The sequence below is a fragment of the Podarcis liolepis genome (genome assembly GCF_965112155.1).
Source record: "Podarcis liolepis genome assembly, contig: SUPER_9_unloc_1, whole genome shotgun sequence".
Taxonomy (NCBI): Eukaryota; Metazoa; Chordata; class Lepidosauria; order Squamata; family Lacertidae; genus Podarcis; species Podarcis liolepis.
In genome coordinates this window covers 1,282,424-1,310,218 of record NW_028148963.1, presented here as the reverse complement: position 1 = coordinate 1,310,218, position 27,795 = coordinate 1,282,424, and the positions used below count along the sequence as shown (strand labels likewise).

Here is a 27,795-nt window from a genome sequence, read left to right as displayed (position 1 = left end):
TTGAAAATCATAAAAAATTGTTAAGCATCCCCCCATATCCACAACAGGGCCTTCTCAGTAGTGGCACCTGCCCCGTGGAACACCCTCCCATCGGATGTCAAAGAGATAAACAATTATACAACTTTCCGAAGACATCTGAAGGCAGCCCTGTTTTGGGAAGCATTTAATATTTGCTTTTTTGGGTGGGGTACAAGAAATAAATTACTACTGCTGCTACTACTATTGGTGTGATAGGCCAAAGTCTTACCTCATTCCACACAAAGAACTTTCAGCTAGACCTAAGGCCACATAGTCCTATTCCCACTCTTCTAATGTCCTACCTCAACAATGGCAGTTGGAATAAAAAAATTCCTTCCAGTAGCACCTTAAAGACCAACTAAGTTAGTTCTTGGTATGAGCTTTCGTGTGCATGCACACTTCTTCAGATACACAGGCAGTTGGGTACTAGATAGTATTCCTGAAATTCAGGAGGTGGATTGGGCCCTAGACAAAATATCAGTGGCAAACCTTCTTTGTTGGCTCTCCTTGTCTTGAAGCTGTGCAGACGTTTGTTTCTGTCGTTCCATATCTACGGTCAGCAGATCCATTGTCTCCTTAAGAAGGACATTCTCCTTTTTGAGGCCAGAATTTTCATGCTGACATTTTTCCAGTTCATCTTTAAGAGACTTCATCTGATTCTGGCAATTTTCTTCCTAAGAAAAATAGCAAAAACTGAGGTTTTGCACATTATGGATGTGGACAATAACATTCCATTTAGAAAATGCAGAAAAAGATAAAGATCTGTTTGGGGGGTCTTTTGCTGAGTAACAGAAAACAGCTGCACATGCCTATTCAACATGCAGCTGTATGAAATTCCCCTTTCCCAGAGCTTGCGTCTCTAAATCAGGGGTAGCCATGATGTCAACTACATATGTTGTTGGTCTACATCCACTATCATCCCTGACCACTGGTCATACTGATGGGAGTTGTAGCTAACAAACATACAGTGAGCACAACGTTGGCTACCCCTGCTTTAAATTATCAGGTATATTCGATGATTCCACAGCAGTGCAGAAAAAGGTGTGGTAATGGACACAGGAGTCTGCTTCCTGAGAATCTGAGCTTTCATTTAGCAAAAAAAGCAGACGGTTAGCCCTTATAGAAGCGATGGTCAGGCTTGAAAATGTGGCTGCAGGCAATCGCTGGCAAAATCCTTTTAGAGCTGCTACATGAAATTTATAGTGCTTAGCGTTCTCTATGGCTTGTTGACTCTCTCACGCAGTGGCAGCACCAGAAAAATATATCTAGGGGAGCACATAAGGGGCAAAGTATACTTCTAGGAGGGACGCGGGCAGCGCTGTGGGTTAAACCACAGAGCCTAGGACTTGCTGATCAGAAGGTCGGCGGTTCGAATCCCCGCGACGGGAAGAGCTCCCGTTGCTCGGTCCCTGCTCCTGCCAACCTAGCAGTTTGAAAACACGTCAAGGTACAAGTAGATAAATAGGTACCGCTCCGGCGGGAAGGTCAACGGTGTTTCTGTGTGCTGCTCTGGTTCGCCAGAAGCAGCTTAGCCATGCTGGCCACATGACCCAGAAGCTGTACGCCGGCTCCCTCGGCCAATAAAGCGAGATGAGTGCCACAACCCCAGAGTCGGTCATGACTGGACCTCATGGTCAGGGGTCCCTTTACCTTTTTATATTTCTAGGGGGGTGAGATGTGTGCCACATGTTAAGATATTTGAGAGAAATATGACAGTATATGTTAATGACAGGAACCCAGCAATGAGGGTGACAGGGAAGGCAGGCATGTTTGGGAGAGATTTGCCCCCTGCTCTCCATGATGCTGACTATGCCCGAATACCTAAATACCCTAAAAAAGCACTAAGTAAAATAGCAAAAGAGACCCCACAAATTTGTTTCAATTGCATAATGTATACAAGCAATAGTATGTCTGGGTTACCAATGTTTTATGGATGGTTTTTGAAATCAAACCTTTATTAGGCATTATGCAAATAAAAACCGTAAGAAGGAAAATAACATGTAAAAGCCTTGAAATATATATAAAAAGGCAGCAGTTGGCTACAATCATATATATATATATACATATAAAATCAGTGGTTTTCCTTGTTAACCTGCTCCTTGGAGGACTGCAGCCAAAAACTCGGCTACCCCCGCCGTTACCCTTTGGTCAACGTCGGATAGGCAGAATCCCGCACATTCACCTTGCTGGGGTTCCAGACCACCCAAAAGAGGGGACAGCACGCGTTGACGGAGCGTACTGTACAATGGGCAATGGAAGAGAATATGCTCTACAGTGTCCGGGACATTCATAGAGCATCTGCAGAATCTCTTGTTTCTAGGGATGTTTTGATATCTTCCCCTGACAAATGCTGAGGGAAAGACATTCAACCGGGCCAGCATAAAAGCCCTACGTTGGGCTGGGATTATTAATTTAGTGACGTAATTGACTCTGCTATCTAAGATATTTAAATCATAGAATATGGGGGAGCAAATTTTGTTTACAGCTGCCATAATATTTTGTCTCTCCACATCCTTTAGTCTAGCTAGGATATTATGGAAAATGTATTGCTCACTAGAATTATACAGGGGCTCCAGCTCGATGCCTAAAGATTCAATCTTTTTTTCGAGGTACTGATACCATCTTGATTTATAGGAGTCTTTGAGCAGATCAGCGAGCAGGCTTGATGGAGAGCAGCGAAAATGGCAGCGTAACCAATACTTTATTGAGGTGGACCAGGCCCAGTATTCCATTGTGTGTATGGATGGTTTTTATGATTTTATTGTCTCAAACTATGCCAATAAGGGACGCAGGTGGCGCTGTGGGTTAAACCACAGAGCCAAGGACTTGCCGATCAGAAGGTCGGCGGTTCGAATCCCCGCGATGGGGTGAGCTCCCGTTGCTCAGTCCCTGCTCCTGCCAACCTAGCAGTTCGAAAGCATGTCAAAGTGCAAGTAGATAAATAGGTACCGCTCCGGAGGGAATGTAAACGGCGTTTCCGTGCGCTGCTCTGGTTCACTTAGTCATGCTGGCCACATGACCCGGAAGCTGTACACCGGCTCCCTTGGCCAATAAAGCGAGATGAGCACTGCAACCCCAGAGTCGTCCACAACTGGACCTAATGGTCAGGGGTCCCTTTACCTTTTTGCCAATAAAGGCTGAATGAATGAATGAGTATACAGGCTAGAGAATTCTGCTCTTGATGCAGAATCTGGGTGACTGGTGTAAAATTTGACACAAGTGCATGTGGAAACAATCCCAAAGTAGGTTTTGGTGTCTTCGGGTGTCTTCCCGTGTAAGAGTTGGGGTGTCTAGGCGACGTTTCGACGAGGTCTCACTCGTCATCTTCAGGCTGGTGCTTACGGCTTCTTGTTACTGGAACAGAGCAGGATCTCAGTGTTTGAGTTCCTATAAATACTGTTGAGGGGGTGTGGTGTATTCTGGGCAGAGAGGAAGTTCCCAGGATAGTGTGACTTTTCTTCTTTTGTTCCTTAATTACTTGAGGGGTATCTTGAGTGATTTCTTGAGTGATATTCTGAGTACCACTTAGGAGGGTCATTAAGAGTGGATTAGTTGCTAAAGCTTTCGTGTCTTGACCTCTTGAGCTTGTGAAGAGTTTTTCTGTGAAGATGGCTGTACTGCACTTAGTTGTGCTCTGGCTTGGCTTCGTGTATAGGGGCGAGCTGTGGTTTTGTGCCCTGTGCCAGTCAGATCTGTGTAGGGATTGCAGGGGGGTGTAGCATCCGGAGGTGCCACTATGGTTTGGCTACTGGATGGTGTCTGTAATTTATCTGTGGAGAGGGTCTGGGTTTGGGTCTGGTGTGGTTGATTGGTGATGGCGTTCTGTGTGCCTCTGGTTCTGGTGTCGGTTTTTGTGGGGAGGGCTAATTTCCAGATGTCTGGCAGGCGGGACGTGTCGTCACGCTTGTTCATGTTGTGAGGGTGTTTCTCTATCTCGATGGCTTCCATGATTATTCTCTTGTGGTGATGTTCCATGTTAAAGAGCAATTTGGAATCTGCAAAATTAATTTCGTGTCCTGTTTCTTTCATGTGTTGGAAAAGAGAGGAAGTTTTTTCTTCTTTTTTGACGGCATTCTTGTGTTCTGCGATACGTGCATTTATTCGTCTGTTTGTTTGTCCAATGTACGTGGCTGGGCAGACTTTGCAGGGTATTTCATAGACCCCTTGGTTTTCCAACTGGATTTTATCTTTGGGGTTTCTGAGGATATTGGCTATTTTTTGGTTGGTGCAAAAGGCTGTTTTGATATTGTGTTTATGGAGGATTTTGCTAATTTTATCTGTAGTGCCCTTGATATAAGGAAGGAGGGCCATGCCATTGTTTTCTTCTGTGTCTTGGTTTTTTGGGGGTGTTTCTTTTTGGATTAGCTTCGTAACCCTGTTTTGCTGGTATCCATTGGCGATTAACACATTTGAGAGATTCTGTAACTCAGTTGTCAAGTGGTCTTTGTCAGCCAGGCGTTTGGTTCTGGAGATGAGAGTCTTGGCTACGGAGTTTATTTGTGCAGGGTGGTGGTGTGATTGTGCATGTAAGTAGCGGTTGGTGTGTGTTTTTTTCCGGTAGATGGTGTGTCCTAGGGAGCCATCAGGTTTTTTGTAGATTAGGACGTCAAGGAAGGGAAGTTGGTTGTTGGCTTCTATTTCCATAGTGAATTGTATTTTGGGGTGTAGGCTGTTGAGATGTGTGAGGAAGCTATCTAGTTTTTCTTTCCCGTGTGGCCAAATTACAAAGGTGTCGTCAACATATCTGAGCCAAAGTTTGGGTTTGTGTTCTGACTTGTCTAAAGCATTGGTTTCAAAGTGTTCCATGTACAGATTTGCGATGACCGGTGAGAGGGGTGATCCCATAGGTGCTCCTTCTATCTGTTTGTATCTTTGTCCATTGTGGATGAAGTACGTGTTGGTTAGGCAGTGGTTGGTCAGGTCCAGGATGTATTCGGGGGGATTGTATTTGTTTTGGATGGCTGTCAAGGCTTCATTAATGGGCACTTGTGTGAAGAGAGATACAACATCGAAGCTCACAAGTAGGTCATCGGGATGTAGGTTTTGCTTCTTTATTGTTTCTATGAACTGGAAGGAGTTAGTAACGTGTGAAGCGATGGATTCTGCATAGGGCTGAAGTTGCTTAGCGAGAAATTTAGCGAGATTTTGTAGAGGTGAGCCTATGGAGCTGACTATTGGTCTGAGTGGTGTTCCTTCTTTGTGTATCTTGGGGAGACCGTAGAGTTTGGGGCATCTGGATGATTTTTCTCTGGGGATGATTCTTAGCTGGATTTCTTCACTGATAGGAGAGGCTTTTATTTTGGATTTGGTGGTTTTTTCCAGATAGGTGGTGGGATCTGTTTTTATAGGTTGGTAGGTAGGGTCTTGGAGTAGATTTGATAGTTTTGCTTGGTAGTCCGATGTGTTCATCACAACAGTGGCATTACCTTTGTCTGCTGGGAGAATGATTATGTTGTTGTCTTTCCTCAGGTTGGTGAGTGCTTTCTGTTCTTCTTTGTGTAAATTGCTTTTGGGTGGTTTGCTGGAGCAGAGGATGTTGGTGACTTCAAGTCTGATTTTATTGGCTTCATCTGGGTTGATTTTGGTTAGGCTAGCTTCGACTCCGCATATGATGTTTTCCGTGGGGATGCGTCTCGGGGCGACTGCAAAGTTGAAACCTTTGGAGAGTACTTTGGTTTCAGTTGAGGTGAGGATCCTGTCTGATATGTTATGTACTGTTTGTTTCATGGGTTGTTGTGGAGGGTGGCTGGGCTTCTGGCGTTTCTCTAGTTTGTGGAGTTTGTTGGTGTGTCTGTCTGTCTTATGTGAGGTCTCAGTTTCAGCTCTCCAGACGGCTAGTTGTTTGCATTTGTCCCAGAGTGCAGGGTGGATTTTGTTACAGAGTTTGAGGTGAAGAGTGAGCAGATCTTTGTTGGTTTGGTTTAGTAGGTATATTTTCTTATGTATTTCGTACTGTCAAAGTACTGTCAACAGTGGCAAGCTTATTATAATACACAGTAAATATAAAGTACACTGATGGGCTTTTGAACTGAGAACTCTGTACCAAAAAAACAACAACAGTAGAAGCCATTTAAAATCTTGAACAGGATTTGTTGCAACTGATCAAGAGCAGTTTATTTGTGGCATCTGGTCAATAGTAGAGAAATAAGAAGTTTACCTGCTGCCTCTTCGCAGTCATCATAGCCTTCAGTTCCTCTTGGAGATCTTCCTTTTCTTTATTCTTTATCTGTTGCTCAGACAGCTCCCTTCTCAGAGATTCTAGAAACAAACGCAAACATGTGAAAAAAATGCAGGAAAGCTCTTCTGAAACAGGGAGAAGCTTTTAGGTACTAGTATCCTAGTAAGTGCTAAATGGACACCAAAGGAGCAGAGAACAATGTTATGTACACATGTGCATGTGTACATAGAATCATAGAATTGGAGAGTTGGAAGGAATCCCAAGGGTCATCTAGTCCAACCCCCTGCAACGCAGCAACACGTGGTGCAGTTTAGTGAACCCAGATGGATATGTGCATCCAAACACACCTCTGTATCGATGCTGGCTGAGTGAAGCTTGTTTCTGCACATAGATCTCTCTGTATCAGGACAATTACCGTATTTTTCACTCCATAAGACACACCTGACCATAAGACGCACCTAGCTTTTAGAGGGGGAAAGCAAGAAAAAATATATTCTGCACAGAGCATGTAAGTAGCTCTTGCTTTTCTTGCTTTAAACCCTTCCGTCCCGCCTCCCGCTCCACTGAGAAGCCAGCAGAGCAAGCTGTGCAGCTCTCGCTGAAGCCAGCAGAACAAGAGCGATAGCTGCGTAGCGCCTCTTCTGCTGGCTTCCCAGCAAAGCGGGATGAGGGACGGAAGGGAGCCCTTACAAGGGAGCAGTGAGCAGAGCTTGTATGCATCCCAGATGCAAATGCAGGCGGGAGGCTCTGCTCAGCGCTCCCTTTAAAGAGAAGTGTGGAGCGTGTGTGCAGCTCTTGGGGGTTTTCTGCGAGGTGGGAGAAGGGACTGACAGGCTGCCCTTCTCTCTCCTCGGGGAAAAGCCCCCAAGAGCCGCACACACGCTCCACGCGGCTCTTTAAAGGGAGTGCTGAGCAGAGCCTCCCGTCTGCATTCGCACACACATTTCCCCTTACTTTTTAGGAGGGAAAAAGTGCATCTTATGGAGTGAAAAATACGGTATATTAGGGCTGCGCCCATTATTATTATTATTATTATTATTATTATTATTATTATTAGTTACAGATAGGTAGCCGTGTTGGTCTGCCATAGTCAAAATAAAAAATTCCTTCCAGTAGCACCTTAAAGACCAACTAAGTTAGTTCTTGGTATGAGCTTTCGTGTGCATGCACACTTCTTCAGATACACTGAAACAGAAGTTTCATAGAAGGATCTGGCAACTTCTGTTTCAGTGTATCTGAAGAAGTGTGCATGCACACGAAAGCTCATACCAAGAACTAACTTAGCTGGTCTTTAAGGTGCTACTGGAAGGAATTTATTATTATTATTATTATTATTATTATTATTATTATTATTATTATTATCATCATCATTATTATTAGGGGGGGTAATTCTACTAAACAACAGCTGCCCTTTGGAGGATAAGCCTTTTCTCCAAAGTCACTGGGCTGCCTTGAGGCCACTTTTTTGCTGTATAATTGTCGTCCCTCCCTCTCTTGCCAACAGGGAGATAATCCGCCTGCCGTACATCACACTGCAAACCCGCTCCTGAAAACTGGTGGTTGCCACTTGCAAAAGGAGGCAACGCATTTGCATTCTTGTTCACGTGGCCCTGAAAGGTGGCTGAAATGAAGAAGAGGGCTTTTCTACATGGGCAGAAGATTTTGTAAAAGGGAAAAAAGGACCCCGCCCCAAATTCCGATGATTTATTGACTTGCATAATTGTAGTTATTACTCACAGACAATTGGCATTGAAAACAACAGCAGCAGCTTCATCAGAGAATCGTTCTGGGGCCTATTCTCACAAGCACTTGAACACACTGTGTGAAAAACTTGCCCAAGGTGCTACTTGATCCATAGTAAGCAGCCACTTCCAACAATTTCCACATGGAAACTTTGGCAACTGTTATGTGTTAAGAAGAAGAAGAAGTGGGGAAATGGATGCTTCCTAGCATGGCAGAGAGCCAAACCTTCCATGTGGCAATAGGTGGAAGTGGCAACTTTCCATGGATCAGGTACCATCATGGGCAGGTTTCATTAGTTAAGTCCATTAATTTCAGTGGGCTTACTCTGAGTAAAACTTGGTTGAATACAACCCAAGGGAAACAATTGAGTGAATAATTGTCAAGTCCCCTAGTCATTACTAAAGTGACTTGTTTAATGTTGTACCTATCAGCAGTGACTGTGGCTTCTGTATCCTCTCAAGTTTGCTCTCCAACTCTTCTCTCGCCTTCTCTTCCAATGCCTGCATTTCCAGGCTGTGTGTCTGCTGTTGGATATTGAAGCCGTCATTATATTTCTGCTTCCAGGACTCCTCTGCTTCCTGCAAACATGGAAAAATTCAAGCCTTTAAACTCCTGTTGTAAGTGGAAGTGTTGACTGATCATGGGTTTTTAGTGATAGAATGTTTAAATTCAAACTCTGTTGGCTCAATCTTTTTGGTTCTCAAGTTTACCCAAATAACCCAAGTCTATTCTAGTTTACTCTTCTGTAACAGTTGTGGATTTCTGTTTTCAGATTTGGAGAGAGTCAGATGGATTTGATTTGATGCCATTGATTCAATCCTGAGTTGCTGAGAGAAGATTTGCTTCACAGACCTCTCTTTTAACTGTGGTTAAGATCAGACCCAACCGTTCTGCACTAACCTTCTCTTGCACTGGTTAGTTAGGAGGAGATTGGTCTGGAGAAACCAGGAAAGATCAATAAGGCTTCAATCCTGCATCCATTTACTTAAGAGCAAGCCCCAGTGATTTCCACAGCATTCTGAGTAGACATGTAAAGGAATACACTGTAAACCATCCACATCTCTCAGATCCAAATTCTTTTATGTATATATGTCGCTCACTTTCATGTCCATCTCTATTCAAAAACACAACTGCCATGCCCAGAAGCTGGGGGAACATTTATCTGCTGTGACTTTGGTCCTCAAATGGTTAAGGCTCAGAATAAAGGAAAAGCCCGTATTTTTTGCTCTATAATACGCAATTTTTCCCTCCTAAAAAGTAAGGGGAAATGTGTGTGCATCTTATGGAGCGAATGAAGGCCGCACGGCTATCCCAGAAGGCAGAACAGTGAGAGGGATTGCTTCTTTCACTGCGCAGCGCTCCCTCTTGCTGTTCTAGCTTCTGGCTTAGCCCCTCTGTCCCTTCCCCCACCTTCCGGAAAAGCCCCCAAGAACCACACTCCCTTTCACGAGCCGCGCGGAGCGTGTGTGCGGCTCTTGAGGGCTTTTCCCTGAGGAGGGAGAAGGGCAGCCCATCAGTGACAGGTTGCCCTTCTCCCTCCTCGGGGAAAAGTCCCCAAGAGCCGCACACACGCTCCATGCAGCTTGTGAAAGGGAGCGCTGAGCAGAGCCTGGGATGAATACATGATCTGCTCAGCACTCCCTTTAAAGAATATTTTTTTTCCTTGCATTCCTCCTCTAAAAACTAGGTGCGTCTTATGGAGTGAAAAATATGGTAAATCAGCACTGCCAGTACAAATCTAACCTCAAGCTCTTGATTTTTGCTTTTCTCCAGGAGATTTATGGCTCTTTGGTGAGACACCTCCAGCTGCACTTTAATATCTTGGCTTTGCTTAATGGTGTCCTGAAGATCTTGCAGAAGCTTTTCTCTCTCCTTGCTGGACAGTAGCTCCTGTTCTTGGAGGGCTTCCCTGAAAGCATTTGCTTGCTGCTCTAAAGCTTCCTTCAGCTGTGCAACCTTCAAATATTAGAATCCAACAAGACACAGTCATTAACCACAGCAGTTACCTCCCATCACAAGCCCGTTCAAAGAACAACTTGTTCAAAAGAAAATATCCTTTATTATTCTTTGAAAATGTATTCTCAGGTAAGCTAGGCTTACTTGCTTCTACCAATCTTAAAAGGTAAAGATTGGTAGAATCAATCTTTACCTTCCCGTTTACCTTCCCGCCAGAGTGGTACCTATTTATCTACTTGCACTTTGACGTGCTTTCAAACTGCTAGGTTAGCAGGAACAGGGACCGAGCAATGGGAGCTCACCCCGTCGCAGGGATTCGAACTGCCGACCTTCCGATTGGCAAGCCCTAGGCTCTGTGGTTTAGACCATAGTGCCACCCGCACTACATGACTTACATGACTTTAATTCATGACTTTAATTCAATGTAACCTATAGCTGACTTCAGGCCAATGAAAACTAGCTGCTTGGAAGAAATTATTCTTGGTCACTGGGATTGCACAGAGTGTTGCCCCAGTTGATGTCTGGGTCAAAAAGCAGTTTTAAGAAATAATGTTTTTTTTTTACTGTCATTCCTATGCTCCCAATGAAGTATTCTGATGAAAGCCAGCTAAGCTTTATTTACAGCATCTAAATTCTCCATTCTTATGCCTATCTATGTTTTCAAACTTCCTGAACTCCAATAAAACACATCCCCTTTTCCATCTGTGTTCAACTCTCCACATAGCAATGAAAGTTTCTCTCCATGAGCAAAAGACATCACTGCTTAAAGCATCCTCTCGTAGCCAAAATGGAGAGGTGCCCGCCACATTCTTATGCTCCATGGATCCTGCCTATTCTACAAGGAGCTTGGGGCAATGTATTAGATCTTATTTCATTTTTGTCCTTGCAAAAGCTCTAGAGGTAAGTTCATCTGAAAGCTGATGAGTCATCACTTGCAGCTGATCTCAGATCTGACAAGGGTCTTTCTTTAACTTGTAGAGGCAGACTTCTATGTGTGACACAATTATAGCACGGCTGAAGGCACAGGGCTTTCGGTCCCATGGCTGAGGTTTACTGTCATTTCTATATGCACTGGGCTGAGTTTTACATATGCAGCTGGCCTGCTGTTCAAAGGAATGCATTTGTCATGAAATAGCAATACAGAATTCGCCACTGTACTTGAGCTTGCAATTCTGTCTTTTGGTAGTACCATTCCTCTTGCAAAGCTTGTATTTCTTTGGCCTTCTCCTTCTGGAAACCGGCAACGGTATGCCTGACTTCTCTTTTTGGTGCACCTCCAGAGTCCAACCTTGAAGAAAGAGTATTCGTTGCATTACGAAAAGAATACCAGTATCTTCCGACACAATAATTACCAGACTTGAAGTTTACAGTCTTTAGGGCGGATCAGGACTCCCACCCCACTAAATACCTTGACTTCTCTTCATTTTTGGCACCAGAAGGTGCTGCTGGCTGTTCTCTGCCTTTTGCTCTCTCTTTATGTTGTTTAGCGATGTCTTTCTGTTTTACAAATGCGTCCTGCGACTAAACAATAAATGCCAAGATAAAGCTTCAGTTAGGATGTTATCGTACATACTAAGCCTTCTCTCCCAAGTTTTTCAAATGCAGTATAATAAATCGTGTCGTCCCCCCCATTACTACACACCCTCCCCGCATTACCATTTTCCCTTTCAGAATGTATGTGGAGAGGGGGAATATTCTCAAAGTACTAGGTTGACGTTTCAAAGGCAGTGTGGCCAGTTAATAATAATAATAATAATAATAATAATATAATATTTTATTTATATCCCGCCCTCCCCAGCCAAAGCCGGGCTCAGAACGGCTAACAACAATAAAAGTACCACAGCATTCTAAAATCAATTCATTTTAAAATCAATTCAAAATCAAATTAATGGCAACCATTGGGCTAGAGTTCTGTGAGGATTACCTAAGGAGGGAGTCAGACTGTGCCTTGGCCAAAGGCCTGGTGGAACAGCTCCGTCTTGCAGGCCCTGCGGAAAGATGTCAAGTCCCGCAGGGCCCTGGTCCCTTGTGACAGAGCGTTCCACCAGATTGGGGCCACAGCTGAAAAAGCCCTGGCTCTGGTTGAGGCCAGCCTAACCTCCCTGTGGCCCGGGATCTCCAAGATGTTTTCGTTTGAAGACCGTAAGGTCCTCCGTGGGACACACCAGGAGAGGCGGTCCCGTAGGTACGAGGGTCCTAGGCCGTATATGGAAATGGAAGTGCCACTTTTCCCCAGCCTACTGCTGTTGCTGACTGTCAATCCCTTTCCACCCACTTGCCTCAACTTTGTGACATGCGGAAGCTTTTTGCCACATCCCTTTGATCAGTTTTAGGGGTGGTGGGGAAGAAATCAGTGCAGCCCTTAGAGCAGGGGTCTGCAACCTTTAAGACAAAAAGAGCCACTTGGACCCGTTTCTGAAGGGGAAAAAACTGGGAGCCGCAAAACCATTGCAACATCTAAAACAAATATATCTCCGGAGCCACGATCTGACAGCGGGCGGGAAGGTGACGTCGGGACAGTGCGTGACTAACGCACGCACCGCCCCATGCGACATCACAGCCAGTACAGCACCCGCCACAGTGGGGAGTGTCGGGGCGCACAATGCGCCTCCTCCCCTCGCTAGTATCCGCCCCGGAGCCGCGGCAAAGGTGTAAAAGAGCCACATGCGGCTCCAGAGCCGCGGGTTGCAGACCCCTGCCTTAGAGCATAAATACCTCAGGGTTCTGCCGTACGAGTCTCCATGGCTCAGTTCTCCAAAACTTTCTTTGGTCTGCATTCCCCTCTCCCTGACACCCCACAGACCAGAATAAAAATGACCGCAACCATCTGACTTGTCAGACACACATGGGTTGACAGAATCAAATGCGGTTTCCTTAATTTAGTCAGGCACATAGCCAAATATTTAGCTTAAAATTACACTGGAAAGAGGTAGGGGAATCATGAACACAAACTAAACACGTAAGTCATCTGAGCCAACATTATCCATCCAATTTCAACCGTCTCGTTGAAAACAATTTTCATTTTTGTTGGGCTGGAGAGACTCACGGATACTTTCACTCGGCGCTATTTTTCTAGAAAAAGAGGTGCCAGAACTCACCACAAATGCTTCCCTTGTTCTCTTATAATGGCAATGGTGCCAGATCTGAGTTCCAGCTTTGAAAAGCCCTGCTTTTACTATGGTATCCATGCCCAGGATACCAAATCACTTATCACAGGAGACAGAATGGGAAGCCCCAGAGACGTGCTTCTTAAGGCTTCGGCGAATGTCCCGTCAAGTTAATCTGTAAGCTCAGGGAAGCTATCCAACCCAACTGAGCAAATTTCAGGCAGCCATCTGTTGACATACCCTTTTCAGACCACGGACCCATCTTTCTCCAGTACAGACATCACAGGACCACACTCAATTTTGATGCCCTTAAGTAAGTTGATGTCAGGATCAGGGCAGAGGAGGAGGAGTGGTGAAGACTGCCTCCCCATCCTGACCCTTTGGGCGGGGGCAGGGAGAGGGAGAGCAAGACAGTATAGTGTTATGTACTGAGTTGAATAGGATCCAAAACGCAGCAGTCTGATTGGTCCTAGAACAATAGGATCCAGAATGCAGCAGTCTGATTGGTCCACAGGAGCCACCCAGTCCAGCTCCAGGTGGAAGTGAATCCGCAACCTGACTGGCCTACAGGAGAATCCAGGAATTAGCCAATCACGTGGGGCCCATTGTGTAAATAATGTATATAAATCAGATATTCTGGGGAAACTTCCATTCCTCCTCACCACTATGAGCTGTATAAAGAGCATGAAATCCACTCTCGACTCCGAGTACAGTGGTACCTCGGGTTACATATGATTCAGGTTACATATGCTTCAGGTTACAGACTCCGCTAACCCAGAAACAGTACCTCGGGTTAAGAACTTTGCTTCAGGATGAGAACAGAAATCGTGCTCCGGCGGCGCGGCAGCAGCAGGAGGCCCCATTAGCTAAAGTGGTGCTTCAGGTTAAGAACAGTTTCAGGTTAAGAACAGACCTCCAGAACGAATTAAGTACTTAACCCGAGGTACCACTGTATATTTCATATGGATTTACAACAGTGGTTTGCGGGAGGTTACAGCTCAGAGGCAGATAAGGGGGAAAGTTGGGAAATAATGGGAGAGGAGGAGCAGGCAGAGCTGGAATTGGAGCTGGCGGACACGTTGTCACTAGAAAGCACCCCAGACCCACCATCTCCCAGAACCCGGCGAGCCTTAAAAGTAAAGAGCTTGATGACAAAGGGCACTTAGTGGCACCCGTAGAGGATATGACGATGAGAAATGAGGGGTTGGAGATTCACTCAGGACAACGCCATTATCCAAGAGGCTGGGTTCTATGGCCTCCCCCTGTAAAGTTTGAAATAAAAAAGGACCGCGATAAACTTTTCCTTGTCTTTAGACTTCCCTGGGCAACCAGCCGGAACCCGCTGACAGCACCATGACATTCTATATTGGTATGCTATTACCATAAAACTTTTATTCACTTGTTCATAAATATTATAATTGCAACAGCAGTGAGATTGTTGCCAGACTTCCATAGCAAACATATTACTATTGGTCTTGGCTAAATTTCCCAGACTAAGCAAGGTTATCCAAGCCACTGTGATTTATTTATTTATTTGAAAACCTATAACCTGCTGTTTCATAAAATACAAGAAGGAGGCTTACAGCAATAAAACCAGTCTGTAAATATCCATAAAATATAATTTAATACACCAATAAAACATGCTCATGTGGACATCTCCAGTAGTCTGAGGGTACTCCTGGATCTATCACTGTTGACTGAGGCTCAGGTGGGCTTGAAGTGCCTCCGACCAACTTTCAGTTGCTAAGACAGTGATGGCCATTCTTGGGCTGTGAGAGCTTGCCTACTGCGGTCCTGAAACTGATAATCTCAAAACTGGATTTCTGCAACGTGGATCTTCTCTTGGGCTTAATCTGGCAGCTGCAGCCAAATGCAGCAACCAGGATCTTGACCAGGGCACCCCACCGATACCAGAGAACACCTCAGCTGTGGGAGCTGCATTGGCTGACAATATGCTACCATGGACAGTTCAAGTTTCTGGGTTCAGCATTTAAAGCCTTAATCAACTTGGGATCGACTAAAGGTAAAGGGACCCCTGACCATTAGGTCCAGTCGTGGCCGACTCTGGGGTTGTGGCACTCATCTCGCTTCATTGGCTGAGGGAGCCGGTGTACAGCTTCCGGGTCATATGGCCAGCATGACTAAACCACTTCTGACGAACCAGAGCAGCACACAGAAATGCCGTTTACCTTCCCGCCAGAGTGGTACCTATTTATCTACTTGCACTTCGTGCTTTTGAACTGCTAGGTTGGCAGGACCAGGGAGCTCACCCCGCCACGGGGATTCGAACCACCGACCTTCTGATCGGCAAGTCCTAGGCTCTGTGGTTTAACCCACAGCGCCATCCCTGCCTGGCATTTTTTTCTTCTTCCCCTGTTTGGAGCCACTGTGCAAAAGGCGATATAGAAATAAGCTGTAAAGCAATGGAACAAATCAAGAAAAGGAAAGATGGTATTTCCTTTTCACCGGCAGTCCCAATTCTGATCACGCAAGAGAAAAACAAACAAATCCATTGAGGCAGGGTGCTTATTTCCTTTCAAAATTAGCCTAGAAAGCTGCTGATAGTTGTTACCCTCCTCCGTTTGTGTAGGTGTGAAGCACATAAATGTTAATGCACCCCCTGGGTGACTCTCCTCCTCCTGAGCTCTGATAATGAAGTGAGCGGAAGTTGCACAGAATAACTTTAAAGCAAAATGTTAGGGATTAACAGTTCACATTTCCCTCGTTTAAAGGGGGGAAAGCTTTCATCTCAGATCCTGCAAATAAAACATTTATGGAGAGAATACTAAGCATCTGAACTCCAGTTGTGCTTTTGTAGGTTAAGAAGGTACCAGGGGAGGAATCAATGATTGAAAATACTCTGAATGCCAACAGAAAGATCAAATTAGCTGGGTACAAATTAATTGAGAAAGCTCAGCTAAGCCTGGAGGCAGGCAGTGTTAGAGAAATAGCTGCTTGTGGTGCGTTTACTCATGTCACTTTTGTCTCTGGTAAACTGGCTTTGCGGGTTTTTATATGGTTTCAAAAACTTGCAAAGCGCGTTTGACCAGAGGTCTCTGCTTAAAAAGCAGAGACATCACCTTGCCAACAAAGGTCCGTATAGTTAAAGCCATGGTTTTCCCAGTGGTGATGTATGGAAGTGAGAGCTGGGCAATAAAGAAGGCTGATCGCCGAAGAATTGATGCTTTTGAATTCTGGTGCTGGAGGAGACTCTTGAGAGTCCCATGGACTGCAAGAAGATCAAACCTCCCCATTCTGAAGGAAATCAGCCCTGAGTGCTCACTGAAAGGACAGATCCTGAAGCTGAGGCTCCAAGACTTTGGCCACCTCATGAGAAGAGAAGACTCCCTGGAAAAGACCCTTTTGTTGGGAAAGGAGAAGGGGAAGACAGAGGACGAGATGGTTGGACAGTGTTCTCGAAGCTACCAGCATGAGTTTGACCAAACTGCAGGAGGCAGTGGAAGACAGGAGTGCCTGGCGTGCTCTGGTCCATGGGATCACGAAGAGTCGGACACAACTAAACGACTAAACAACAACAATAGAGGGCCAACACAAACATGTGTGTCTGTGTCTCTGTGTGTCTGAGCTGGGCAGGAAATATCTGTCTGGTGGACCACTGTCTACCTGTGCCTCTTCCCCGGAAAAGCGAAGCCACTTTGTCAAGAGCCCCCTCTTACATTGAACTGTGTGTGAAAATTATGAGTGACAGTTCATTGTGACGACACAATGTTAGCTGGAAACTTGGATCTGTGAAAACGGGCAGTGGGAGCTGCTGTTCCTTAACAGCCTAATTTGCTTGTTCATCGGTGCCCAGTTTGCCAGTTAGCTTTCAGCTTTGCTGACTTTGTTATGCCATTAAAGAGGCACAAGACATTTTGCTACCTGAGGTGGAACAGCAAATGCCCTTCACACAAGTCATGGAGCACAATACTTAAGGCCAACAATGTTATCCTGGCATCTGCAACCTAGTATTTCTGAAGCACCTCTCTCTCCTCCTGGCCATAAAAATACAATACTAAATTAAACAACTGACAACTTTCTGCTCTTTCATGATGCACAAGATCAGCTGCCAGAGGAGGCATGTGAAGAATGGCTTCTGTTGATGACCTTAGGGTGATCCATTAGGTCTCAAGTGTGTAGGGGTTTTATAGGTCAGAACCAGCACCCAGAACTGGATTTGGAAATAATCTGGAAGTCAGTGCAGATGAGAAAGGCCCTTTCTTATTCCTCTGCCTTGCAATAGTTAAAAGTGAATTATCCTGAAATGTTGCTGCGCCTGATGTTGTTGTGAGCTACTTTAAGCATGGTTTGCCAAAGAGGCATTACAGTGGTACCTCTAGATATGAACAGGATCCATTCTGGAGCCCCGTTCACATCTAGAGGTAAACGTAACTAGCGACGGCATGTCTGCGCACGCACGCGTCACTTTTCGCTGCTTCTGCACATGCGCGTGATGTCATTTTGAGCGCATGTGCAAGCGGCGAAACCTGGAAGTAATGCGCTCCGTTACTTCCGGGTTGCCGAGGAGCGCAACTCGAATGCGCTCAACTCGAAGCATATTTAACCCGAGGTATGACTGTACAACTTAGCTGGAACTGTAAACTCTTATTCCACCTTTTCTCCTCCCCACAGTGAGTTTCCCCAACACTTATTAGAATAATGGAACTTCTTTTGGAAAGTTGTATTGTATTAAGCAAGTATCTGGCAAAAAATCAGCAAGAGTGACTGGGTATTTAAAAAATGACCTGAATTATAACAACTTTAGCTGTAACATGTTTTGTCTATTCCACATAGGCTGAATTTGTCTATTCCACATAGGCTGAATTTGGTGTTGGGCCAAAACGCGCCTTACGCAGGCAAAGAAGTTATTTTTAGTTTACAGTTGTGTCCAAGTTAGAACTGCATTGCTGAGAGCAACTCGGACGAAGAAACTAAAGCCTGTTCCATTTCGCTGCTCTCAGCTGGGAGTCGCACTGTCAGCAAAACACACACTTTCCTATATGCTCTGTAGCGGCCCTTCCAGTTATGACATTTGAAAGAATGGCAAATTCTTCATTGCTTATGCTGTTCTATCTCATAACTTGCTTTCGGGTTGTGGTGCCAAGAAGCTATGGCTTCCTGTAGAAATGACACTAACAATGCAAACAATGCTAGACAGCATCTTAAAAAGCAGAGACATCACCTTGCCAACAAAGGTCCGTAAAGTTCAAGCTATGGTTTTCCCAGTAGTGATGTATGGAAGTGAGAGCTGGACCATAAAGAAGGCTGATCACCGAACAATGGATGCTTTTGCATTATGGTGCTGGAGGAGACTCTTGAGAGTCCCATGGACTGCAAGAAGATCAAACCTATCCATTCTGAAGGAAATCAGCCCTGAGTGCTCACTGGAAGGACAGATCCTGAAGCTGAGGCTCCAATACTTGGGCCACCTCATGAGAAGAGAAGACTCCCTGGAAAAGACCCTGATGTTGGGAAAGATTGAAGGCACAGGGAGAAGGGGACGACAGAGGACGAGATGGTTGGACAGTATTCTCGAAGCTACCAGCATGAGTTTGACCAAACTGCGGGAGGCAGTGGGAGACAGGAGTGCCTGGCGTGCTCTGGTCCATGGGGTCACGAAGAGTCGGACATGACTAAACGACTAAACAGCAACAAATGCAAACTGTGCTTTTCCAAAGGCAAATATTTCAATCTAATGGCTCTAACAGGATGTGATGAAAGGCAACAATCCGATCAGCCACGTCTGTAGGCACTGCTAGGTCTCCCAGAGACAACTTCTTTCTCCTCAAGGAGCTTCCACACAGCAGTTTACGGTTGATTCGTGGCTGCTCACACACACAAGAGTCACCCAGTGTCTGCATGACATTGTCCTCATCAAAATGCCATTCCATATTATTTCCTCACTTCTTCAATGGTTACGGTTTCTGCAGAAACCCAGAAGGTAAAAACAATGATGGAAATGGCACATTTGGATTAAACGGGAGGGGGGAGAGAATATGAGATGGCATTTTCATGAAGATGTCATCAGCTAGAATAGATGCTGCACAATACTTTAATGCACGAGAAATACCAAGTCCACAATAAATGCCATGTGGAGAACCTAAGGTTGCCAGGATACAACCTGAAGATCAGTTCTACCACTTTGAACTAAATCACTTTAAAACCTGGAACCATAGATGTTAGAATTCCTGCTCCATGACTGCAGTCATAGGATTGTTGTCTTTCACATGACAGTATATGTTTTGACTCCACAGAGTGGGAAGTGACGGAAACAGGATGTTTGTGTTCCTGTGTTCCGTGAGGTGGGACTATTGTCCTTTGTTCTTTCTCTTTGCTGTCTGATGCTAGAGAGAGAGGGAGCCATGTTGCAGTGCTCCGTGTGTGTTTATATGTAAATAAAGTAGATTAGCCCAAATGCTGAGTTGCTGAGGTCTGTCACGCGCATGATGCACAAACTCTGCGGATCCCTAAGTGTGCCGGTGCCGGTTGGCATTGGTCGCTGTGATGTTTGGGCTGAATAAAGCTTATGAAGCTCCCGAACGAGCGACCAGGAGGGAGAGAACATGCCAGTCATTATCAGTTCCATCTGGTACACAGGCTGAGACCCTATCTGCCTGCGGACTGTCTCGCCAGAGTGGTGCATGCTCTGGTTATCTCCTGCTTGGACTACTGCAATGCGCTCTATGTGGGGCTACCTTTGAAGGTGACCCGGAAACTACAACTAATCCAGAATGCGGCAGCTAGATTGGTGACAGGGAGCGGCCGCCAAGACCATATAACACTGGTCTTGAAAGACCTACACTGGCTCCCAGTACGTTTCCGAGCACAATTCAAAGTGTTGGTGCTGACCTTTACAGCCCTAAATCGCCTCGGTCCAGTATACCTGAAGGAGTGTCTCCACCCCCATCGTCCAGCCCAGACACTGAGGTCCAGCACCGAGGGTGGGCCTTCTGGTGGTTCCCTCACTACGAGAAGCCAAGTTACAGGGAACCAGGCAGAGGGCCTTCTTGGTAGTGGCACCCGCCCTGTGGAACGCCCTCCCACCAGATGTCAAAGAGAAGAACAACTACCAGACTTTTAGAAGATGGCAGCCCTGTTTAGGGAAGTTTTTAATGGTTGATTTTTTATTGTATTTTTAATATTTTGTTGGAAGCCACCCAGAGTGGCTGGGGAAACCTAGCCCGATGGGCGGGGTATAAATAATACATTTATTATTATTATTATTATTATTATTATTATTATTATTCTCTGCCAGGGTCCTACTCGAGTGTAGGCTGAACTCCTGACAATAGGTGCAGAGCCTTATTTAGCAGTTTGTTATTGATAAAGCAAGACTCCTAAGCTCCAGCCTGGCAATGAAATGGTGCTGATAAATGAAATGGTGCTGATAAATGAAATGGTGCTGATAAATGAAATGGTGCTGATAAGTACGATCCAACCAGACTAAAACTACCTATCTTCCTTTGCTTTCTGAATAGCAGTGTTATTTCACACACACAACAAGTCATTAATCACAGCTTCTCCCTCCCTTGCGAAAGGAAACAGAAGCTGACATTTAATTACCCCAAGAGGGTACTCAGGTGACAATAATCCCCTTGTTGGAATCAACAGGATTGTGGGGGAAAACAGGTTGTACTTGCAAACAATAAACTTGTAATTGAAGTTGCCATAGTCCTTATAGAATTAATGTGTGAGTGACGATTATGCGAGAATCTTTGCCATAGTAAGAGCACCGCAGGCTAGTATATTGCCAAATTCGTGCTGTGTGGAACCTCCATTTTGATTCCTATTAATTACAGAAAGCAATACTGTGGAAATGCTAACAGGCTCTAGTATGGAAGCAATTTAGGTTACAAATATGAAGTCAGAAAAAGCTGGCTTGGCCCTTTAATGACCAACAAATGTCCACCCCTTACCTCCTGTTGCCGCTCATGAGTTTTTCTGGCATGGGATTTAAGAAATTCTGCATATTTGGGGATGTCTCGGTTTTGCCTGATGAAATTCTCTAGCCTTAAAACCTAAATTAGCAAGATAAAAAAAGGCACATAACATGGGGAACATACACTGGTGCAACATCTGCTTATTTGATATAATCCTAATTGTTCCAGATGAGGCCAGTTCACCTCTCATTATGAGCAGGGCAAGCCTGCAAGAGAGGATGCTTTTTATAGTGGAATCCTAACCATATCTACTCAGAAGTAATGCCTACTGATTTTAATGGGGCTTAAAAAGTAAAGGTAAAGGGGCCCCTGACCATTAGGTCCAGTCGTGGCCGACTCTGGGGTTGCGGCGCTCATCTCGCTTTACTGGCCAAGGGAGCCGGCGTACAGCTTCTGGGTCATGTGGCCAGCATGACTAAGCCGCTTCTGACGAACCAGAGCAGTGCACGGAAACGCCGTTTACCTTCCTGCCAGAGTGGTACCTATTCATCTACTTGCACTTTGACGTGCTTTCGAACTGCTAGGCTGGCAGGAGCAGGGACTGAGCAACGGGAGCTGACCCCATCGCGGGGATTCGAACCGCTGACCTTCTGATCGGCAAGTCCTAGGGTCTGTGGTTTAACCCACAGTGCCACCCTTTTAATGGGGCTTACTGCCAGCTAAATACGACTGCAGCCTGAAATAATGAACATACACATTAGGTGTGAAGCCAAAATTTGGGCTGGTAAAAGCATACCTTCCTGTCCCCTTGTTGCCCAGTGAATAAACCATGGGAGAATCTCCCCTTATCTCTCCTCCCCTGCTCATCTTCTCCCTGATGCACGCTCTGTTTGTATCAAGGCTTGGCTGCCTTGGCAGAAAACAATATAAAATTTGACTTTTGCATGGAATTCACGTATGATTGGCTGAGAATTGGTGACAAATGCAGTTCATTTTCCTGGATTGTTCTCCAACCTTCATGGGAGATAAACAGTCAGAGTTTGGTACCTCTGATCATTTTAATAGCAAGAAATAAAACCTCCCAGCCATAAAGTTTTAAAATATACTGGGCAGATGATGCCTTGGAGAGAGCAAACCATTATTCTCTGGATCATATACTGCACAGAGTTGCTGGTGCTATTACAGAACCAACTCATTCTATCAATAAGGACCCTATTTAAATGATGATCAGCATAGTCATTTTTTCAGGCTGTAGTTTCAGGCTATAGTCTTGTGAAGTCCTTCTTGAAGAATAAGTTGAAGCTTATGAATCCCATCAAGAGTTTTTCAGGTAGGAAGTAAAACTAAAATGGCTTGCATGATCACAGATGGATTTATGCTTTACACACCTCCAGAGAACAGTCTTCCAGCTTTCCATTTATTGCTTCTTTTTCCTTTTGTAGCTGTCTTATATCATTCTCGTATTTCTTTTTTAATTCCTCTATCTGTATCTGAGCCTCCTAAAATTGAAAAATCAAGCGATTGTCATATTTGAGCACTATACAGCCAAACAATGTGTAGAGGCACAGAGAGAAATATTTAACATGTAAAACACACACTCAAAACAGATACACCGAACCCAAAGGAACGAATAACACTTTTCTCATTTCTCAAATCTGGCATGTGGGAGAACATTAAAAGTATCTGAAATATCCCCATCTTCGCAAGAACACTCAGTCTTCTCAAAAGTGTGTGTGCATTAAGGGACTTTGGTGGGATGGCTATATTTTTAGATTTTTTGTGTGTGGCTGCCACCTACCACTCCAAGAATGCCGCTGGGAATGATGCTATACCATGACTTCCCAATGCTAAGAAATAACCTTGAATAAATTAAATAAAATCAGCTGCTGCTGCAGTAAAAACTGACAGGTTTGGGAGAAGGCTAGGCCAGATAGTTTAGGAGCAGCTGCATTCTTGGAAACAAATTTCTCAACTTAAGGATATTAGTACACTCCCACTTTCACATTCTACAGCATTTCATAAAGGTAAAGGTAAAGGGACCCCTGACCATTAGGTCCAGTCGTGGCCGACTCTGGGGTTGCGGCTCTCATCTTGCATTATTGGCCAAGGGAGCCGGCGTACAGCTTCCAGGTCATGTGGCCAGCATGACTAATCCGCTTCTGGCGAACCAGATCAGCGCATGGAAACGCCATTTACCTTCCCGCCGGAGCGGTACCTATTTATCTACTTGCACTTTGATGTGCTTTTGAACTGCTGGGTTGGCAGGAGCAGGGACTGAGCAACGGGAGCTCACCCCTTGGCGGGGATTTGAACCGCCAACCTTCTGATTGGCAAGTCCTAGGCTCTGTGGTTTAACCCACAGCACCACAGCATTTCATAGTGTTGCATTTAATAAGATTGCAATCCCTCTTACTAGGGAGCAAACCCCACTGAACTTGCTGGGACTTACATCTGAGTAAACACGCATAAGATTTAGATTTCTCTAGACAAGCCATCAAAAAAGAAGAAAATGAGAAATGCACCAGAACCGTTTTCTCTGAATCATTCAGCTCCCACCCACCCCGCCCCAAGTAAATCCATTCATACATAGATGAGTATAATTAGGCTTGCCAAGTTGCAACTTCAAATAGAAGCCTGTACTTTTAACAGGACAGACTGATATGTTCTGTAGAAGTGCCCATGGCATAGCATTTGATCTGTAGAAAAAGAAAACTTAAGGTTCAAGTCTGGCTAAAAACCAGGCCACCTTCTGGTTTGGAAGTCAATTCCTTTATTCTTCTATCTGTGAGAGTTCTTCACACTTTCCCAGTGTGACACAAAAAACCAGTATACCTGAAGGAGCGTCTCCACCCCCATCGTTTAGCCTGGACACTGAGGTCCAGCTCTGAGGGCCTTCTGGCGGTTCCCTCCCCGTGAGAAGAAGTTACAGGGCCTTCTTGGTGGTGGCGCCCGCCCTGTGGAACGCCCTCCCACCAGACGTCAAGGAAATAAACAACTACCAGGCTTTTAGAAGACATCTGAAGGCAGCCCTGTTTAGGGAAGTCTTTAATGTTTGATGGTTTATTGTGTTTTTAATATTCTGTTGGGAGCCGCCCAGGGTGGCTGGGGAAACTATTATTATTATTAATCATCATCATCATCATCCAGTCATTCAAGAGTTGATGGGAAGTTCTCCTGCATAAGGGTCCACTGAACTGAGCTGAGCAGAGCTGAGCACGGGGTGTGTGAAAGTGCTAGAGAGGCAGGCACACCTGCCCCCATGTGACGCTCAATGCTTGTCCTACCCCTCTGATTTTCTGGGCATACTGCTAGGATGTGTATAATACCCAAAGCCAACAAGTATCATAAAGGTAAAGGGACCCCTGACCATTAGGTCCAGTCGTGACTGACGCTGGAGTTGCAGCGCTCATCTCGCTTTATTGGCCGAGGGAGCCGGCGTACAGCTTCCGGGTCATGTGGCCAGCATGACTAAGCTGCTTCTGGCGAACCAGAATAGCGGACGGAAACACAGTTTGCCTTCTCGCCGGAGCGGCACCTATTTATCTACTTGCACTTTGATGTGCTTTCAAACTGCTAGGTTGGCAGGAGCAGGGACCGAGCAACAGGAGCTCACCCCGTCGTGGGGATTCGAACCGCCGACCTTCTGATCAGCAAGTCCTAGGCTCTGTGGTTTAACCCACAGCGCCACCCGCGTCCCAAACAAGTATCATGCTACCACACAAATCAGTTATTTAAACTTCTGAGCCCTGAGCTGAATGCCTAGCTCACAGGGTCCACTGGGAAGCTGCAAAAGCTGAGTGCTCATTTACAGTGGAAAGATCTGAATGTTCATCTTGTATGAATTGCCTTAGGACATCCCTATTTAGCATACTAGTGAACTTACTCTTCCTTACTTGAACCAACTTGCTGACGGAATACAATATTTCAGCCTGATCTTGAAAGACTATGAATTGGGGAGGGAAGCGGGGAGTGCCGATGACAAGGGCTTCGTCCCTCGTGGAGACCGATAAATTTCAAAGCAGAGGAGCTTAAGATGATTCAGAGCAATGAAGCAAGGCTCTAAGACTGAGTAGAAGCAATAAAAAGGAGAGCCATAACACCCGCAAAGGGAATAAGTGATGAGGAAACTTAGATTTAATCTGAGGATGGCTGCAGTAAGCAACATTTCAAAGTAAGAAACGGGTTTCTTCCCCTAAAAAAAAAAAAGGTTCCTATTGAGCTAGAAATAATTTGCTCTTGACGTTCCTGGATAAAACACAATGATTCTTATACATAAAACTACCAGGGCTAGAAAACAAAAAACAACAACTATCGATGTCTCCAATATCTGAAGCCGAGATTAGGGAAACAATCTCAAATAAGACAAATGGTAAAGCACCTGGGCTAGACTGCTTTCCAGTGGAATGGTATAAAACATATTATCTAAGTGACAGGAGATCAATATATCAGTTATATGATGAGATCTTTAGAGAAGGAAACAGCTCAACACTATTTAACCAGGCTTATATTACTGTTATTCCAAAGCCTGGCAAGGACCTAACTCAATGTGCCAACAATCGCCCAATTTATTTGATAAACATTGATACAAAAATCTTAACAACAATATTGGCAAATAGACTGCAAAGAGCAAGATCAACTATTGTTAAAAATGACCAAACAGGGTTTATAAAGATGAGACAAGCTGCAGATAACACCAGACTGGTAGTGGATTTGATACATTTAAACAGGAAAGGTGAAGATTTAGCTATATAGTGGTACCTCTGGTTGCGAACGGGATCCGTTCCGGAGGCCCGTTCGCAACATGAAAAGAGTGCAACCTGAAGTGCCGTATCTGCGCGATTTGGGACTTCTGCGTATGCGCGAAGCACGATTTAGCGCTTATGCGCATGTGCGAGTGGTGAAACCAGGAAGTAACCCTTTCCGCTACTTCCGGGTCGCCGCGGGATGTAACCTGAAAGAACGTAACATGAAGCAAACGTAACATGAGGTATGACTGTACCAGGGGTAGGCAAACCTGGTATCCCAGGGGCAGGATACAGCCCAATCGCCTTCTCAATCCGGCCTGTGGACGGTCCGGGAATCAGCGTGTTTTTACGTGAGTAGAATGTGTGCTTTTATTTAAAATGCATCTCTGGGTTATTTGTGGGGCATAGGAATTCGTTCATTTCCCCCCCCCCCTCCAAAATATAGTCCAGCCCCCCCATAAGGTTTGATGGACGGTGGACCAGCCCACAGCTGAAAAAGGTTGCTGACCCCCGAGCTATACTGTCTCTAGATACGCAGGGAGTAGGCAGGAGCAGACAGCAAAACAGCCCAGAGGTCATTTGCTCAATTGCCTGAAAAACATAGGCTGCTGAGAAACAGCGTACCTGAATTTCCAAGGTCATGTGCCTAATAGTCCCATCAGTTGACAAGATAGCTCTGTTGTGGAGTGTGGTGCGGATAATGCCAAGGCTGCAGCTTTGATCCCCATAAGGGACATATTCCTGCACTGCAGGGAGTTGGACTAGATCAGGCATAGGCAAACTCGGCCCTCCAGATGTTTTGGGACTACAATTCCCATCATCCCTGACCACTGGTCCTGTTGGCTAGGGATGATGGGAGTTGTATTCCCGAAACATCTGGAGGGCCGAGTTTGCCTGTGCCTGGACTAGATGATCCTCAGGGTTCGTTCCAACTCTACAATTCTATGACTCTAGTCAACAAACCACAAACACCCAACAGAAGCCAGAAAGACACAGCCAAGGGAAAAACCCCAAAAGCCAGATATCAGTACAAGTTTGTAAAAAAAACAAAAACAAAAACCCTATGGCATGTAAGACCATTATGGACTCTTGAGACAAATCCACAGCTGGACTTGTGGTAGGGCAGACTTTGATTAATGGCTGCTCTCTGTTCCAATGCACGTGAAAGCAGAATACTGACACTTCCCTCTGTGTGATTAATTTCTGTAGCCACCGGCAAGCCAATGGCACACTGCAAACTCCTACCTACAGCGTTTCTGCATGAACGTTGGCGTTACCAGGGCAACCAGTTTGGAATAAGTGGAAAGAAAGTCGACCTGGCTGGCTGGGAGTGAATGATGGATATAGGCACCAGCTCACTTTGATCACAGTTTGCAGCTGGTTGGCCAGAGATTTCTGCACAGTTGGACAACAATCTTGCAGTGGCATATGTAGAGAGAGAACAGGGCTGCAGTACAACTTTCCACTATTACTTATGTATTGTACATGTGTTGAACTCACAAACGAAAAGAAAAATGCCATTCCAATACAGAAAGCTCGACATCAGGTAAGACCAAGATTTCTAAATCCCCTCTGACAAAACCACCAGCAGAATCAGTATTACTAGGTGGGAAAAGCTTCTGGATATAAACTGGGTTTGCCTGTTGGTGAAGCAAGAAGAGGGAGCTGACAAGGCAAATCTCTGTGAGGAGCACTAAAACAGCCCATCCAACACTCTGATTAATTTCATTTTCAATAATGATGATGATTTGTTAACCCCAGGGCACTCGGGCGGCTTCCAACATATATAAAAACGTAATAAAACATTAAACATTTAAAAACTTCCCTATACAATTGCTGCCTTCAGATGTCTTCTAAAGGTTGAATAGTTACTCATCTCTTTCCCAAGAACTAGGGGACACTTCTGGTGGGGAATATATTCAATTCTTCATGAGTTTCTACTCCTTTTGGCTTGGTCTCCACGGCAGATGACAATAACAGATTTAAAGAGTCAGGGCATGGGCCCCACAGACGGAAATATGCATAGTATTTGTGTATGCTAAAATATAGACATATATAGATGCAAATTTAAAACTTAAATGTCACCAGCCAACTCATTTCCCATTCAAATCTCTCCAGACCAATTTTTCAATTACTTTGCATCCCCCTTCAGATCACCCCCAATTAGT

At 45.1% G+C, this 27,795-nt stretch overlaps 1 protein-coding gene across 3 annotated transcripts in view; it reads right to left on the bottom strand.

Moving 5' to 3' along the window:
• Nucleotides 1–27,795, bottom strand: part of LOC310686770 (protein FAM184B-like) — an 82,924-nt gene that overhangs the window by 15,351 nt on the left and 39,778 nt on the right. For 2 of the 3 annotated variants that reach the window (XM_083520515.1, XM_083520516.1), the window contains exons 6-13: nt 22,271–22,381; nt 20,919–21,020; nt 11,304–11,416; nt 11,054–11,183; nt 9,683–9,895; nt 8,364–8,517; nt 6,176–6,276; nt 508–692 (exon numbers count right to left, since the gene is read on the bottom strand). In XM_083520515.1, coding sequence (XP_083376641.1) covers nt 508–692; nt 6,176–6,276; nt 8,364–8,517; nt 9,683–9,895; nt 11,054–11,183; nt 11,304–11,416; nt 20,919–21,020; nt 22,271–22,381 — 1,109 coding nt within the window. The remainder of the gene's footprint in view (nt 1–507; nt 693–6,175; nt 6,277–8,363; nt 8,518–9,682; nt 9,896–11,053; nt 11,184–11,303; nt 11,417–20,918; nt 21,021–22,270; nt 22,382–27,795) is intronic. The other variant, XM_083520517.1, reaches the window with a different exon arrangement.